Genomic DNA, 15,810 nt, shown 5'->3' on the forward strand with positions numbered 1-15,810 from the left:
AATTATTGCTTTTCTATATATGTTTCTTTACTCTATTGTAACTACGCAGTTCATATAGCATATAAATATAAAACGACTGCTCGATTAGTTTTAGTACTATAAACAAATAAAAGTAAAAGTTAATTATTTAAACGATTGAAAAGTCTAATTTTATGGTGTTTTTTTTCATATACCTTTCTTATCGCGAGTCCAATGTGGTTTTCGGCTTTCCCATGTTTTTTAACGCTGACTGTTACATAGCCGAAAAATTTTTTTCATACTGTACTTATTACAAAAATTAACTGACATTTTACAAAGGTAATAAAAGGCCGAAAAATACTTTCATACAATGTTTATGACAAAAATATTACTGATATGCTTACAAATATAATGTTATAATCATTTATTCAAAACGGTTGAAAAATTATTTAAAAGTTCCAATTTTAAAAATGTCCATTTCATCGCCAGTAAAATGTGTGGTGTGTTTTTTTTTTTGTGGCTTTTTCCATGTTTTTTGACGCTAGAACCGTTACGTAAACGAAAAACACTTTCATACTGTTATTTATAAAAAAAAATATTATCACTGATATTTTCCATTGGTAACAAAAGAAAGTAATAAATTAATTCATTTAAAAGGTTGAAAAAAAGCGGCTTCTGTTTTAACTACGACTATTTAAACGCCCGTTAAGAAATGTTTTTGTTTTTTTTTATTTGGGCCTTTTTCCAATGTTTTTTGAAGCTAGACATGTTACTTTTGCCGAAAACACTTTCATATTGCATTAAATACAGAATAGAAATCATTCTCTAATTTACACTGGTTGCAAAAAGAAAGTAAATTTTAATTCATTTAAAGGATAAGAAAAAAGTAGATAAAACTAATTTTGTTGGAAATTATACCAATTGTTACCGCCGGGTGAAAAGTGTTTTTCGGATTATGCATATGTACAAATATGTTACGTCAATAAATTAATATTATCTTTATTTTATGCTTTTCAGTGGATTACTGATTTATCCGTGAAAATTATATTTGATAATTTCACAGTGAAATTATCAAAATATAATTTCACTTTTTTCAATGACGAAACTACTTTTTTTAAGATTTTCCCCATGTGGTACCTCAATTCTATTTTTACTGACAATTCTGACAATATCAGGGCTGTTAAAAAAATAGCAAAGCTGAAATAGATAAATAACATAAATGTCAAAAGTAAAATAAAGAGAGAAAACTTACTTATATTCCTTCAAATTTCCAATCACAAAATTTCGTCTCTAAATTTTTTTGTTTCGTTTTTACAGTCTGAAAAATACATTCCTACCCCATGCAAAACTGCTCTTGATGACATTTGGGCATATTAAAGTATCCTACGAGCAATAACTGCCGTATGCTTTATGAAAAATTGAAAAGCATTGACAGCTATCACTCGTAAAAATAAGTAAATCAACCCAGCGTTCCTTACAATGCCTTAGCAAACTTCCAAGTTTTCCATTTTCCTAGCTCCTTTTTCTGAATGTTTTCACTTCTGTCAACACTTATTTTTTGTCTGTTACAATCCTCAAAATAAGTTTTCTTTCTTTTAAAATGGTGTATGACTAACAAATCCAAATTATATCCTTCTGTATCTTACACAATTATTTTCCTCCCATGAAATACACGACTTTTTAAAAAATGGCTGCCGTTTACATTTTACAAAGCCAGGTCTAATATAAATTCGCAGTAAGTAACAGAAATATGGATGGATGGTTGGACTTTTTTCTCCTACAAGAATTGTTTGTTTTTATCATTAAAACAAGCGATCATTCATATTTTTTAATAAAATGAATAATATCACATTCATTTAACCTCCATTGGCGGACTTATTTTTCAGCTCAAGACTTCTTGTTTTTTAATGAGAAATTCCCTCTAAATGGGGCTCTCAATGGGGGAAACAGATTTTTAATATCAACGTTAAAAATTATGGAAATTTCGTTTTAACTTGTTTTAAAGCATAAAAATAAAAAGAAAATTTGTCTGTTTGTTGTGTAAGATGTAATTTTTTTCATCTCGTGAACTTTAAAAACAGTATTCTCACTCGTGGCTACGCCACTCGTGAGAATACTGTTTTTAAAGCCCACTCGATGAAATAAAATTTCATCTTACACACAAACAAACAAATATCCTCTATATCATATTTTCTAAGATTATCCGCTGATAAATCTATTGATCGGAATTGTGAAAAACAATTTCTCTGGTGATTAAAATGGAAATTAGCATTTTTTTTGCCTGTGACATGTGTTTTTCGTCTTTTCTATGTGCGACGCAGGCTCAGCAAATACATTCATAAGCGTATTTTGATGATTATCATCGATTTTAAAAACTGATGTTATTGAACCCATTTCATCAAAAATAACCATCAAAAATTGTTTATATTGCTGAAAAATTTAATCACAACCTAAATAAAACTTTTTTTGTATTTTAAGTGTTTTTTCGGTATTTTTTTGGTGTTTTTTCGGTGTTTTTCGGCATAATTCCATGCACCAATTAATATAATTCACTATTTTCTGAACATAAATTTAATGTATTTATTTCTTAGTGCTTACACTGATTTACAGTTCATGTAGTTTCAAATGATTATTTCTTATCGTCGAATCTGGACACATATGCCTATATTTAGCCTCCATGCTCTGGCTTAATCGTCAAAAATCTCCAAGTTCGACGAATTTTTTTATGGGTCGAACGGTCGAGCGGCCGAATCTTTTTTTTTACCCGTACTGAATCAGGCAATCTTCGCTGAATTTCGAAACATATTTCTGCATAGCAATTAAGTTGAAAGGAAAATCATGTGTTAAAAATGGGTATTCAAAAGAATAGCTTACGGAATTTCTTATTTTTTCGAAGCCACGATAATTGCCAAAAAAAAAAAAAAAAAAAAAAAAAAAAAAACATTTTCCGGTATATGCTGGTAAATTTTGTTACGAAGCTCCATACTCATTTTCGTAAAAACCATTTAGGGCAATTTTATCGCAAAAATGAAAATCGGGAAATTTATTTGATTAAATATCTATCTGAGATGTTTCGTCCCATTTATATAATTCTGACGACCTTTTACTATCCGAAAAGAACTGACTGGAAAGGGCCGAGTAGTTGTCGATCGATTGCCTTACTATATTCACGATCTATTCATTCATGCTAGCAAGCGCAATGCCGTATATGCGAAGTTTAACGCGTAGGTTAAACTACGATTTTTATCAATGAACTGTTATTTTTGGTTTTCTTTACAGGAATGTAGAGTCTATTATTTCATGAAAATGAACGCATTTGGAAATTTCAAAGCATTTAAGACAAGTTTGCAAACGCTATTTTAATGATGTGTAGTCGGAATGTAACGCTACTGCAGAATGAAGAACTAGTTTCTATAGCGGGTTTTATCCGGGAGTGGATGTTGTTCGGTAATGCATTAAAGCTGTATCTTTTCTGAGATATAGCTTATAACTCTGTATACATTGCAAGCAATGTATACAAAAAGGAATTACAGATTTTTTTTCACCTGACTAACTTGTAATAATGTGTAGCACAGCGGTAGTTTATGAACATCCGGGCATGAATAACGAGTATTTCCTAAACATGAATTGATTGTTGAGAATGCAAGACAGGCATGTAGAATCAATTCTAAAATGCCAGAAACTTGAAATAATAAATAAATAAACTTCAGAAATGACGTAAACTCGTAAAGAATGTTAATATTATTTCAGGAAATTTATTTCTTTAAGCTTTTATATTAAACTGAAGTGTCATTACCCGAAACTAAGTTTGACGGACATGACCGAAGAATTCCGATTTGTTGCCCTATATTGCCTACCCTAATTCTATACAATCAAACACCTATTGAACATGCAGTAATATAGTGAAAACTTTTACCATGAAAAATGGGAAACAGCTTTTCTTTTTATAAAATATCAATTCCCATCACCAGATAAAGTCTCTCTCTTCAGTTACAACATATTCCAGGTATTTATACTTATAACATTTTTACTGTTTATATTTATATATAGGTCAAATGGATAATTAATAATTAATATAAGAAACAACTAATATAAGGTAATTAATTTTTATTATTTCATTGGACTCGTTAGAACTTCAATGAACGCAAGCATACTTTATACTTCATCAACACATCAAGAAGATGATGATATATAAAAAAAATCACTTTTAAAAAAGACCAATTATGCCCAAATTTATTGCAAAATGAAATAGAAACTAGAAAAATTTTGTCCCAAGAAGTGTATATTATGTATATATATATATATTTTTTTTTTGTTTAGTGTTTATTTATACCCTTATGATAGGATGGTATCTCTCTTAAGTATGTATTTACCAGTAATATCATTATAATTTCGGACATGTTGAATTATTGTGTTGATAAGTGACAGTATTGTTAATTAACGTGTCCTTATTGCTAAAAATACTGTGTAATAATATTAGTTATAAAGTTTTGACAATGACCATTTGACTGTTTTTTATACTTATTTGTGATACATATACTGAGAACGCATGGGCATTTTGCCTTAAATGATTTTGAAATAAACTCTAAATCTCTAAAGAGAATGGTGTTATCACTGGTTATTATAGACTACAATGAGTTTGGGATTACTACACGTGAGTTTGACACGACGCATCTTATTAAAAGTACAGAAATATTTTCTGATATGAGGCCTTGTTAATTCAAAATTTCATACTAAGTATAGCAAGTGTGTTTTGCGCAGTCTTTGCATAAAGAAGAACACTGACGATGTTTTTATTAAGATGCCGTCCCTTTATCGATAGATATAACCATGACGTCAATGAAATGTGCATTGTTGCACCGTATACAGCTGACGACGTTTACAGCTTACGGAATAGTGGTATCGTTGATCTGAACACAGTATACAGCTTATACCGAATACACTTTAATCCGAAACCAGCTTATACCGAATCACTTATGACGTATACAGTTTATGACGTATACAGCTTATACCGAATACAGCTTATGACGTATACAACTAAAACCGTAAGCTGTTTACTTCGAGATGCTGCATATCACCGTATATAAAGCTCATTTTCGTAAGCCTTCCAAAATGATAGTCGTCATCCCTTTGACCTCCAGACAACGACTACGCAAACGCCAACGACTACATATACGCTGGCGACTACGACCACGACAATGATCACTATTTTTACGACTATCATCACGACAATTTCGACCACGACTTTAACGACTCTGATGACTTCGAGTATAGGTACGACTACGACGACGACGACCATAACTACAACTTCTAGTACGACATTTGCGTCTGCGGTCATACAACTATGATTGAATTGACTATTTAAATCTATTATTATTGATACGAGTTAAGTAAAGATTACGGGAACGACTATGATTTTTACGACTATGACTGCAACCAACAAAGTACTTACACCGCCTGATACCTCACTTTCCATGTTTGAAAATAAATGATGATAAAAATGATGATAATGAAGGATAATATGATGAATTCCAAAAATGGGAGATGAATGATAATGTGATAAATCGAAAAAAATAGGTGGGGGGCTTTTTAATCATTTTCACTCTCTTTTTAAACGTTTTCTAAAGTATGCTAATTATCCCCTGTCCTTTTTGAGCACAATTTTATATCCAGTATACTGGCGGCGAATTATTTGACGCTGTTGAATTTAATTTGTTTTGTCGGGGTTTTGGAGTACATGACAGAGAAAATTAATCCGGTGAAAGGGTTCCTACACCCGGGTTAGGTTCCCGTCGTGTTTTTTTTGTATAACTTGCTGTAATTTTTCAAAACTAAAAAAAGCCATTATTTTCATTATTTTTATAAATATAAAGCTTTAACTATGTCAATAATGCATACATGGTGGGGAAACACATTTTCCCAATGTATTTTAAGCTCATTAGGTACTATGTATATTATAATATATGTCTGTCACAGCCCTCACATGTGCATGATTATTATAGTCTAGCTTACTGAACACAGTCGATTATAAAAAAAAATACTGGATAGATATCGTATTGTGTTCACCTGTTTAATGCTTTTCAATGATTTTTGCCAAAACTACAGTAGTTTTTATCAAATGTATTTTTCGGCCGAATGCCGTCTGATTTCACCTTGACTTCCACTAAAATTAACAGTAAAGAAATGAATATAGGCAGTATTTGCATTGGTCATATTAACACTAATAGCCTGTTCGAGTGATACTTTAGAAGAGCTTCCGTTATAGGTAGAGGTCTGTTCGATTGCAAGAAGTGTTGGAAAAAGATAAGACAGAATAAATATAAAAACACAATAATGATATTTTCTAGATGTTTCTAACAGCTTTTCAATAAATATATGAAATTAAATATGACAGATCGCCTTTTTGATACTTTTGCGTTTGATTGGGTTTCTCTTCTAAGCTGTTATAGTCAATATATTCTCTTCTCGAACCGGGCATATGGCGATTGAAACGAACTTTCGGCTAATTTACAGTTTCAAAATTCTCCATGGAATAGGTGTACAGTATCTATCAAATCTTTGTTTTATTAAAAATTCCTATTCAAATCAAATTCTATTTTGATTAAAATCAAATAATGTAAGTAATATTGTTTAAATCTGAGTAACAATTAATGGGGAAAAACATTGTGGGTAAAAATGAACTGAAATAAAATTACTGAGGACGAATAAAATGTTCTGTTTGCGGTTAGCATGTTAAAGAATAGCTTAACCTATGCAAGATAACAAGTTCGACTTCGGCCGAGTAATTTTTTAAAGATACTTCTTGTTTCATATAAAATGATCTATTCCATTTAAACATGCTCCACCATAGCAATTGTAGGACGATCTTAGTGATCTTTGGTATACATGGCATATTAAATGTCTGAAATGTTCATATTTTCCCATAATAAAAATGGGAAATCCTTAATCGTCTGACATTGTGTTGTTGTTGTTGTACTTTTTTCCTTTTCCTTATTTTCCTGATGCGTGGTCTCAAATGGTCAAACTCTAAACAAAGTTAATACATACAATTGATGAAAATGATCAGTTTAGCTTTATTGATAATCAGGAACATGCGTTTTTTTCTGCTGGGGCAGAAGCAAAATTGATAAAAACAAAGATGTACCTATTCGCACCGACTTTAGCTCGACATCTGGGAAAGTTTTGCTTGGTTTCGGAATAAGTATATCTCAAAACGGTTAAAATAAATGCTTCCATTTGAAAATTGTACCTTATTGTACTTAAATAACGAGATGAAAGCTGTACATTTATCGTACATTAAGAACTGCATAAAAATGTACATAAAGAACGAAATGAAAATTGTACATTTATTGTACATAAGAAACGGCATAAAATAAATGTACATTAAGAACGAAATGAAAATTGCACATTATAGTACATTATGATTGAAATGAAAATTGCACGATATTGTACATTATGTAAATTGCACGTTATTGTACATTATGGAAAGTGAACATTATTGTATATTAAGAAAGACATGAAAATTTCGCTTTTTTGTAATCTTTCAGCCTTGGAAGCGGGCGTCACTAACGTCGTGTAACGTTGAGTGATATGAACGAAAATGAACAGTGTATGTGCAATGAAGCGGTATGTATAAAGTGTATCTCATTTTATAACATTTCAATTCGGTTTCATATGTATAAGATAACAGTTAAATTTGTTTTAGCATGCAATGATGTGTGCACTTTGTAAAGTAATAAATATATCTAGTTTTTAAACCGCTCCTGACAATCATAAGAGCACGGGGACGGGACCGCAGATTTCGGCGCATATTTCCAATCATGAAACGCCGCTATTTGCGGACCCGTTCCCGAGCGCTTATGTTGACAATCGCTCGCATGTTATCGCTCTTTTTCTGTTTATTCTAAAGAACGTTCAAGACCAAACATATCTTGCTATCGCTGATGGCTGCCCAGATTTTGGTCCTTGTATCCATCGGCTCAGGAGTACTCCAACTATTATTCTCAATCGTATCATATTGTAAAGATCACAAGCAGCCTTTGAGATCATCTTGGAACACATCATCTACCAGCATGCGTCACGTGACACAGTTTAACAACACACGTCCGCACATTATATTTATTCTAGCAGACGACCTAGGATATCGTGACGTCGGCTACCACGGCTCGAGAATAAGGACACCAAATATTGACAGACTTGCTATGTCAGGGATAAGATTAGAGAATTATTACACCCAGGCAGTGTGTTCTCCAACACGTGGACAACTACTCACTGGTAGATATCAGGTATGTTTCCTAACATGTGGTCAACTTCTTACTTGTAGATATCAGGTATGTTTCCTAACACGTGATCAACTGCTCACTGGAAGATATCAGGTATGTTTCCTAACACGTGTACAACTACTAACTGTAGCTAGTAGATATCAGGTTTCATAGATATCATGCTTCCAAACACGTGGTCAGCTACTCACTGATAGATATCAAGTATGTTTCCTAACACGTGGTCAACGATATCAAGTATGTTTCCAAACACGTGGTCAGCTACTCACTGATAGATATCAAGTATGTTTCCAAACACGTGGTCAACGATATCAAGTATGTTTCCAAACACGTGATCAACTGCTCACTGGCAGATATCAAGTATGTTTCCTAACACGTGGTCAACTACTCAATGGTAGAATTTAGTCAGAATTTTTCATGGGGACAAGAGTGTAACGGAAAAACACACATTATATCCATTCTAGGAGAAACAATAAGTTCTTTTACTCACCAAGTGAGGTAAAACACACATTATATCAATTCTAGGAGAAACAATAAGTTCTTTTACTCACCAAGTGAGGTAAAACACCAGTTCACAATGGGTATCAGTTTAAATAGCCCCGTCCGAAAGACTGCATTAGAAAAGCATTTGATCGAACTGGCGACCTTGGATTTGTACCACTGCATCATTGCGTCCACTGTCGCCTATAACACTACCCGTATGACACACCTTAGTGCAGTAACGTGTTAACTCCCATTAAATCATATATTCATTCCAGATACATACAGGGTTCCAGTGGGTGTTGTGGCCTGCCAGTCCAAGGGGTTTGTCATTAGGGGAGACAACTATTGCGGAGAAGCTAAGAGAAACCGGATACGCGACTCATATTGTCGGGAAATGGCACTTGGGTTATTTCAAAAATAACTATTTACCAACGAAAAGGGGTTTCGACAGCTTTTTCGGTAATTGTCTTTTCTGTTTAGAAAAATAGTTTAGTTTATACTAATTTATTTTAGTTCGATTGTGTTGGAAGTTATAAACTTTTTGAAACAACAGCTTGCCCCTGGCGGGGATGAACCCATGCCGACAGCAATCGTATTACGAATAGAAAGAAGTATGATGAAACTATTACTTATTTTACTAAAGCATTACTTTAAAAGAGACCCAACATGACAAGTTCTTTTTGGCGTTTAATAACTAAGGTTGTTAATTAAGTATATCATAGATAAATCATATTTATATAGAAAGTACGATTGTATCGTCTGCCAGAAAGTTTGACCTATCATAATTATGCAGTCTTCCTAATGATTTTAACAACTGGTTCTAACATTGAGAATGTACTTTCTCTTTTTAACAACAAAAGAATTTCCTATTATGTCAGTGATTTAATATGTTCAGGTTGTGTTTCTCTCTTTTTGATGTGGAAGAGGGGTGAGGGAGAGGTGGGGGGGGGGGGGGCGCGGGGTAATAAATTTTAAACGATTCTACAAAATATAAATATGGAATAATTACAGGATTTTTGGCGGGACATGGTGACCACTATACACATCGAGCGACGTTTAACAAAATGGAGGGATACGACTTGATGGAGAATGATAAGCGTGCCGACATGTCAAAATATTACGGAACATATTCTACAACACTGTTCACTAATAAAGTTAAACAAATCATTCAGAAACATAACCCGGAGAAGGTAAGTTAAAAAACATAATCTTGAAAATGTAACACGGTAAGTGTAGAAACATAATCAAGACAAGGTATGTTAAGAAACGTAATCATGACTAGGTAAGTTAAGAAACATAATCAAGACAAGGTAAGTATAGAAACATAATCAAGATAAGTTAGGCCTAGAAACATAATCCAGACAAGGTAAGTTTAGAAACATAAATAAGACAAGGTAAGTATAGATACATAATCATGACAAGGTAAGGTAAGTTTAGAAACATAATCAAGACAAGGTAAGTCTAGAAACATAATCAAGACAATGTAAGTTTAGAAACATAATCAAGTCAAGGTAAATCTAGAAACATAATCAAGACAAGGTAAGTATAGAAACATAATCAAGACAAGGTAAGTATAGAAACATAATTAAGACAAGGTAAGTCTAGAAACATAATCAAGACAAGGTAAGTATAGAAACATAATCAAGACAAGGTAAGTCTAGAAACATAATCAGGACAAGGTAAGTATAGAAACATAATCATGACAAGCTAAGGTAAGTCTAGAAACATAATCAAGACAATGTAAGTTTAGAAACATAATCAAGACAAGGTAAGTATAGAAACATAATCATGACAAGGTAAGGTAAGTCTAGAAACATAATCAAGACAATGTAAGTTTAGAAACATAATCAAGACAAGGTGAGTATAGAAACATAATCATGACAAGATAAGGTAAGTCTAGAAACATAATCAAGACAATGTAAGTTTAGAAACATAATCAAGACAAGGTGAGTATAGAAACATAATCATGACAAGGTAAGGTAAGTCTAGAAACATAATCAAGACAAGGCAAGTATAGAAACATAATCAGGACAAGGTAAGTATAGAAACATAATCATGACAAGTCAAGGTAAGTCTAGAAACATAATCAGGACAAGGTAAGTCTAGAAACATATTCCAGACAAAGTAAGTCTAGAAACATAATCAAGACAAGGTAAGTCTAGAAACATAATCAAGTCAAGGTAAATCTAGAAACATAATCAAGACAAGGTGAGTTTAGAAACATTATCAAGACAAAGTAAGCCTAGAAACATAATCAAGACAAGGTAAATCTAGAAACATAATCAAGACAGGTGAGTTTATAAACATAATCAAGACAAAGTAAGCCTAGAAACATAATTAAGACAAGGTAAGTTTAGAGACATAATCAAGACAAGGTAAGCCTAGAAACATAATCCAGACAAGGTAAGTTTAGAAACATAATCAAGACAAGGTAAGTATAGAAACATAATTAAGACAAGGTGAGCCTAGAAACATAATCAAGACAAGGTAGGTATAGAAATATAATCAAGACAAGGTAAGTATAGAGACATAATCAAGACAGGGTAAGCCTAGAAACATAATTAAGACAAGGTAAGTTTAGAAACATAATTAAGACAAGGTAAGCCTAGAAACATAATCAAGACAAGGTAAGTATAGAAACATAATTAAGACAAGGTGAGCCTAGAAACATAATCAAGACAAGATAACCCTAGAATTGGAATCGAGACAAAGTAAATGTTTAAACAAAATCAAGACAAGGTAAGTTTGGAAACATTAGGTAATTGTAGCTGCACAATTTCGATCATCAATATGAATATATATAGTATAAGCGAACAACCGTTAAATATGCTTTATAACCTGCCCAATATTTAAAGTACTTATGATACATTTGCGCTTTACTGATCTTGACATACACAAATACATTTAACATTATATTGTTTCAGCCATTATTTATTTACCTACCTTACCAAGCAGTACACGGACCACTTCAGGTACCAGACAAATACATAAAAATGTATAAAAACCCTTTTGTAAATGAAACCAGGGAAACTTACGCAGGTATGTTAGTAACGTAGCAGAATACTTCCGACACGGAATTTACATAGTTCTTGATGTTTTTGTTGTTGTTACTGTGCTATAACGGTAGATACAGTGTATAAGAGTGCTTTACAGACTAATGTTTAGATATGTTTTGTTGGCAAAGGTAACGTAGATGATAATGTGCTTAGTTGTAACAAAGTCCACGTACTTTGCCTTCGGCAATCGACCCTATTTTGTCGTTGGCTGCCTGATTTTGATTACAAAATATGAAAATATCTAAAAACTAATCAATACGGTTGAAATTTTCTAATTCAAAGAAATGGTAGTTCTTTATATAAATCTGGCATGTAAATAATTTAGAAAAGTAAATGCATTTCAGCCATTCCGAAATGTTTTCGGCCATAGCGGAAAATTGAGTGGCTTAATTTTTGCCATCACTATCCCGTTATTTGCCGGAAATGTAACACTCGTCCTAAAAAAAAAAAAAAAAGAAGCAAAAAACAAAGAAAAGAAAAGAATTGGTAACGGCCACGGCCGATTATGTTTTAAAAATTACAACTTGCTTTGTTTAAAATGTAGATAAGAATTCATAAACTAAGCGTATATCATGTTTGTTCTAGGAATGGTTACATGTATGGATCAAGGTATAGGTCAAATTGTTATGAGTTTGAAAAAGAAAGGCATGTGGAACAATACTCTCCTAATATTTTCCTCAGGTATACAACTTTGTGTTTATCTTTTAATTTCAAATTTACAGTTGAATTTGTTTGTTTGATATTAATGAACAGCATTGAGAAAAGGCACAGAATTGAGTCATGTACATGCAGTCTATTGGAGCACCTTCTAAGATATGATAGCTGGTAATATTATGTAATCAGGATAAACTATTAATTACGTTATTTTCTCTAATGTATTTTTGTTAATCAGAAAAAAGGCACCTGGTCCCACCGGACTTATAGCCGGTATTAGCTTCTCAAAGGAAGGGGTATCATTGGGCGCCACCAAACTCATTGTCGCCAGATTTTACTCAAAATTTACTGTCCCTAAACACGCAAGTAGTCATGAACCAAAGCAAAATTAAACGCAGTGTCAATGGTTGATATTTCATAACACATAGTCAAACGCCTTTTCTCAATGAATCAGTCAACCACCCATCAATCATTATCATTCATTGCCGTCATCGAACACTACTAAGCAACTGCACTGCATAACACAAATCTAACACAAGCAAATATTTCCTATCGAAATCATATACCTTATTATGGAATACCATATACAAATTGCCATAATCCATGTTTATCATTTATCAATATCCAAATCAAAATAACAATTTCAATTCACATTCTGCACATTTTATAAATAATTTAATCTACCATATAAATAACACACACAAAATCTTTTTAGCCTCCCTCAAACAACAGCAACATCAAAAAAGACATTGTCTCATTCAATTTGTATTTAGAAGCGCGCGCATACATATTGAAAGAAAAACACGTGACTATTCCGACCAATCGGAAAAAAGTGTTGCATAAACCGTTGTTGCATTTCGCATTTATCCCTTACCCTAACCCTAACCCTAACCCTAACCCGACATCCTAACATGACACCCGACACCCTAATCCTAATCTTAATCCTAACACTAACCCCATCAGGTTCGGTTCAGCTTTTTATCAGCACAGCTCGGCTTTAGCCACAAATCAGGCTCGGCTGAGCTTCCTATAATCTTGGGTTCAGCAACAGAGCAGCTTCGGATCAGTTTTGATTCAGCTTAGTGTCATCTTTGATCATCTCAGCTTTTGATCACTCAGTAAACAGAATCGATTCAGCTTCGTGTCATCTTCGGTTCAGGTTCGGATCAGCCTCGGATCGGGTTTGGTTCAGGTTCTGTAGTATTTGCGCAGTTTCATTGAAAATCAGGACCGGTTCAGCTTCATATCACCTTCAGTTCTCCATCGAATCAGCTTCGGTTCAGCAACGGTTCAGGTTCGGTTCAGCTTTTATCATATCAGCTCGGTTTATGCCACATATCCGGATCGGTTAAGCTTCCTACAATCTTTGGATCAGCCGTGGATCAGCTACGGTTCAGCTTCGGTTTAGCTTCAAATCAGCTTTTATTATCTCAGCTCGTGTTCCGTAATTAATCGGGATCAGTTCAGCTTTGTATCATCATCGGTTCAGCTTCGTATCAGCATCGGATTACGTTCGGTTCAACTTCGAATCAGCTTCGATTCACCTTCGAATCAGCTTCGGTTCAGCATCGGATCAGGTTCGGTTTAACTTCGGTTCAGCATCTATCGTATAAGCTCGGGTTTATTCACAAATCAGGATAGGTTCATCTTTGAATCACCATCGGATCAGCTTCGATTTAGCATCAGATCAGGTTTTGTTCAGCTTCGAATCAGCTTTGGTTCAGCATCGGATCAGCTTCGGTTCCGCATCGGATCAGCTTCGGTTCAGCATCAGATCATGTTCGGTTCACCTTCGAATCAGATTCGGTTCAGCATCGGATCAGATCCGGTTCAGCATCGGATCAGCTCCGGTTCAGCATCTGAACAGCTTTGGTTTAACTTTTATCATATAAGCTCGGTTTCATTGACAAATCAGGATCGGTTCAGCATTATATCACCTTCAGTTCAGCTCCGAATCAGCTTCAATTCAGCTTCGGATCAGCTTTGGTTTAGATTTTATCATTTCAGCTCGGGTTATGCCACAAATCAGGATCGGTTCAGCTTCCTATAATCTTTGATTCAGCATCGGATCAGATTCGGATCAGCTTCGGTTCAGCTTCGGATTACCTTTTATCAACTGAGCCAAGGTTCGGTAACAAATCAGGATCGGTTCAGCTTCGTATCACCTTCGGTTCAGGTTGGGATCAGCTTCGGTTCAGCTTTTATCGTATCAGCTCGGGTTCAGTCACAAATAAGGATCAGTTCAGCTTCGTATCACCTTCGGTTCAGCCTCGAATCAGATTCGGATCAGCGCCGGATCAGATCCGGTTCAGCTTCTATCATTTCAACTCGGGTTCAGTCGCAGATCAGGATCGGTTCAGCTTCCTAAAGTCTTTGGTTCAGCATCGGATCAGCTTTGGATTAGTTTCGGTTCAGCTTCATTTCATCTTGATTCATGTAACTTCGGGCTCAGTAACAAATCAGGATAGATGCAGCCGTGAAAAGAGGGAAAGAGGAAGCTGACCGAAGCTGAACCACGATAAAAAAGGGTGAACAAAGTTCAAATAGGGCTGAACTATTTTATTCTTACCACTAACCCTTACTCTAATCTAATATAATCTTATTTTCATTAATCGGAAAGCAAAGGCACCTGGTCCCCCCGGACTTATAGCCGGTATTAGCTTCTCAAAGGAAGGGGTAGCATTGGGCGCCACCCAACTCATTGTCGCCAGGTTTTACTCAAAATTCACTGTCCCTAAAGACCGCACGTAGTCATGAACCAAAGCAAAATTAAACACAACAAGCAAATATTTCCTATCGAAATCAAATACCTTATTATGGAATACCATATAGAAATTGCCATAATCCATGTTTATCATTTATTAATATCCAAATCAAAATAACAATTTCAATTCACATTCTGCACGTTTTATAAATAATTTAATCCACCATTTAAATAACACACACAAAATCGTTTTAGCCTCCCTCAAACAAAGCAACATCAAAAAAGACATTGTCTCATTCAATTTGTATTTAGAAGCGCGCGCATACACATTGAAAGAAAAACACGTGATAATTCCGACCAATCAGAAAAAAGTGTTGCATAAACCGTTGTTGCATTTCGCATTTATCCCTTACCCTATTGAAAAAAAGGTGACTATTCCAACCAATCAGAAAAAGGTGTTGCATAAACCGTTGTTGCATTTCGTATTTATCCCTTACCCTAACCCTAACCCTAACCCTACTTAAAATAGAAACAAAAGTGAGTGGCCAATGGCCCTTCAGAATGTTGCTTGGGCTCTTACCGGTAGGGGACTTCTGGGCTGCTTGCAATACTATGATAATTGCTTGTTAAAACATGGCAAATATAACAATATTTGTGATAAGTCAAAAAGAGCTGA

At 34.1% G+C, this 15,810-nt stretch overlaps 1 protein-coding gene across 1 annotated transcript; it reads left to right on the forward strand.

The window, feature by feature from the left end:
- Positions 1-7,496: 7,496 nt before the first annotated feature.
- LOC132734578 (arylsulfatase J-like) lies at positions 7,497-14,932 on the forward strand. Its single transcript, XM_060721354.1, has 7 exons — positions 7,497-7,584; positions 7,868-8,243; positions 8,996-9,179; positions 9,732-9,910; positions 11,645-11,759; positions 12,362-12,457; positions 14,493-14,932. The coding sequence occupies exons 1-7, from the start codon at positions 7,559-7,561 to the stop codon at positions 14,930-14,932; spliced, it is 1,416 nt and encodes a 471-aa protein (XP_060577337.1). The 5' UTR covers positions 7,497-7,558.
- The last annotated feature ends 878 nt before the right edge of the window (positions 14,933-15,810 follow it).

This window comes from Ruditapes philippinarum, unplaced genomic scaffold (genome assembly GCF_026571515.1).
Source record: "Ruditapes philippinarum isolate M1 unplaced genomic scaffold, ASM2657151v2 ctg15997_1_1_1_1, whole genome shotgun sequence".
NCBI lineage: Eukaryota > Metazoa > Mollusca > Bivalvia > Venerida > Veneridae > Ruditapes > Ruditapes philippinarum.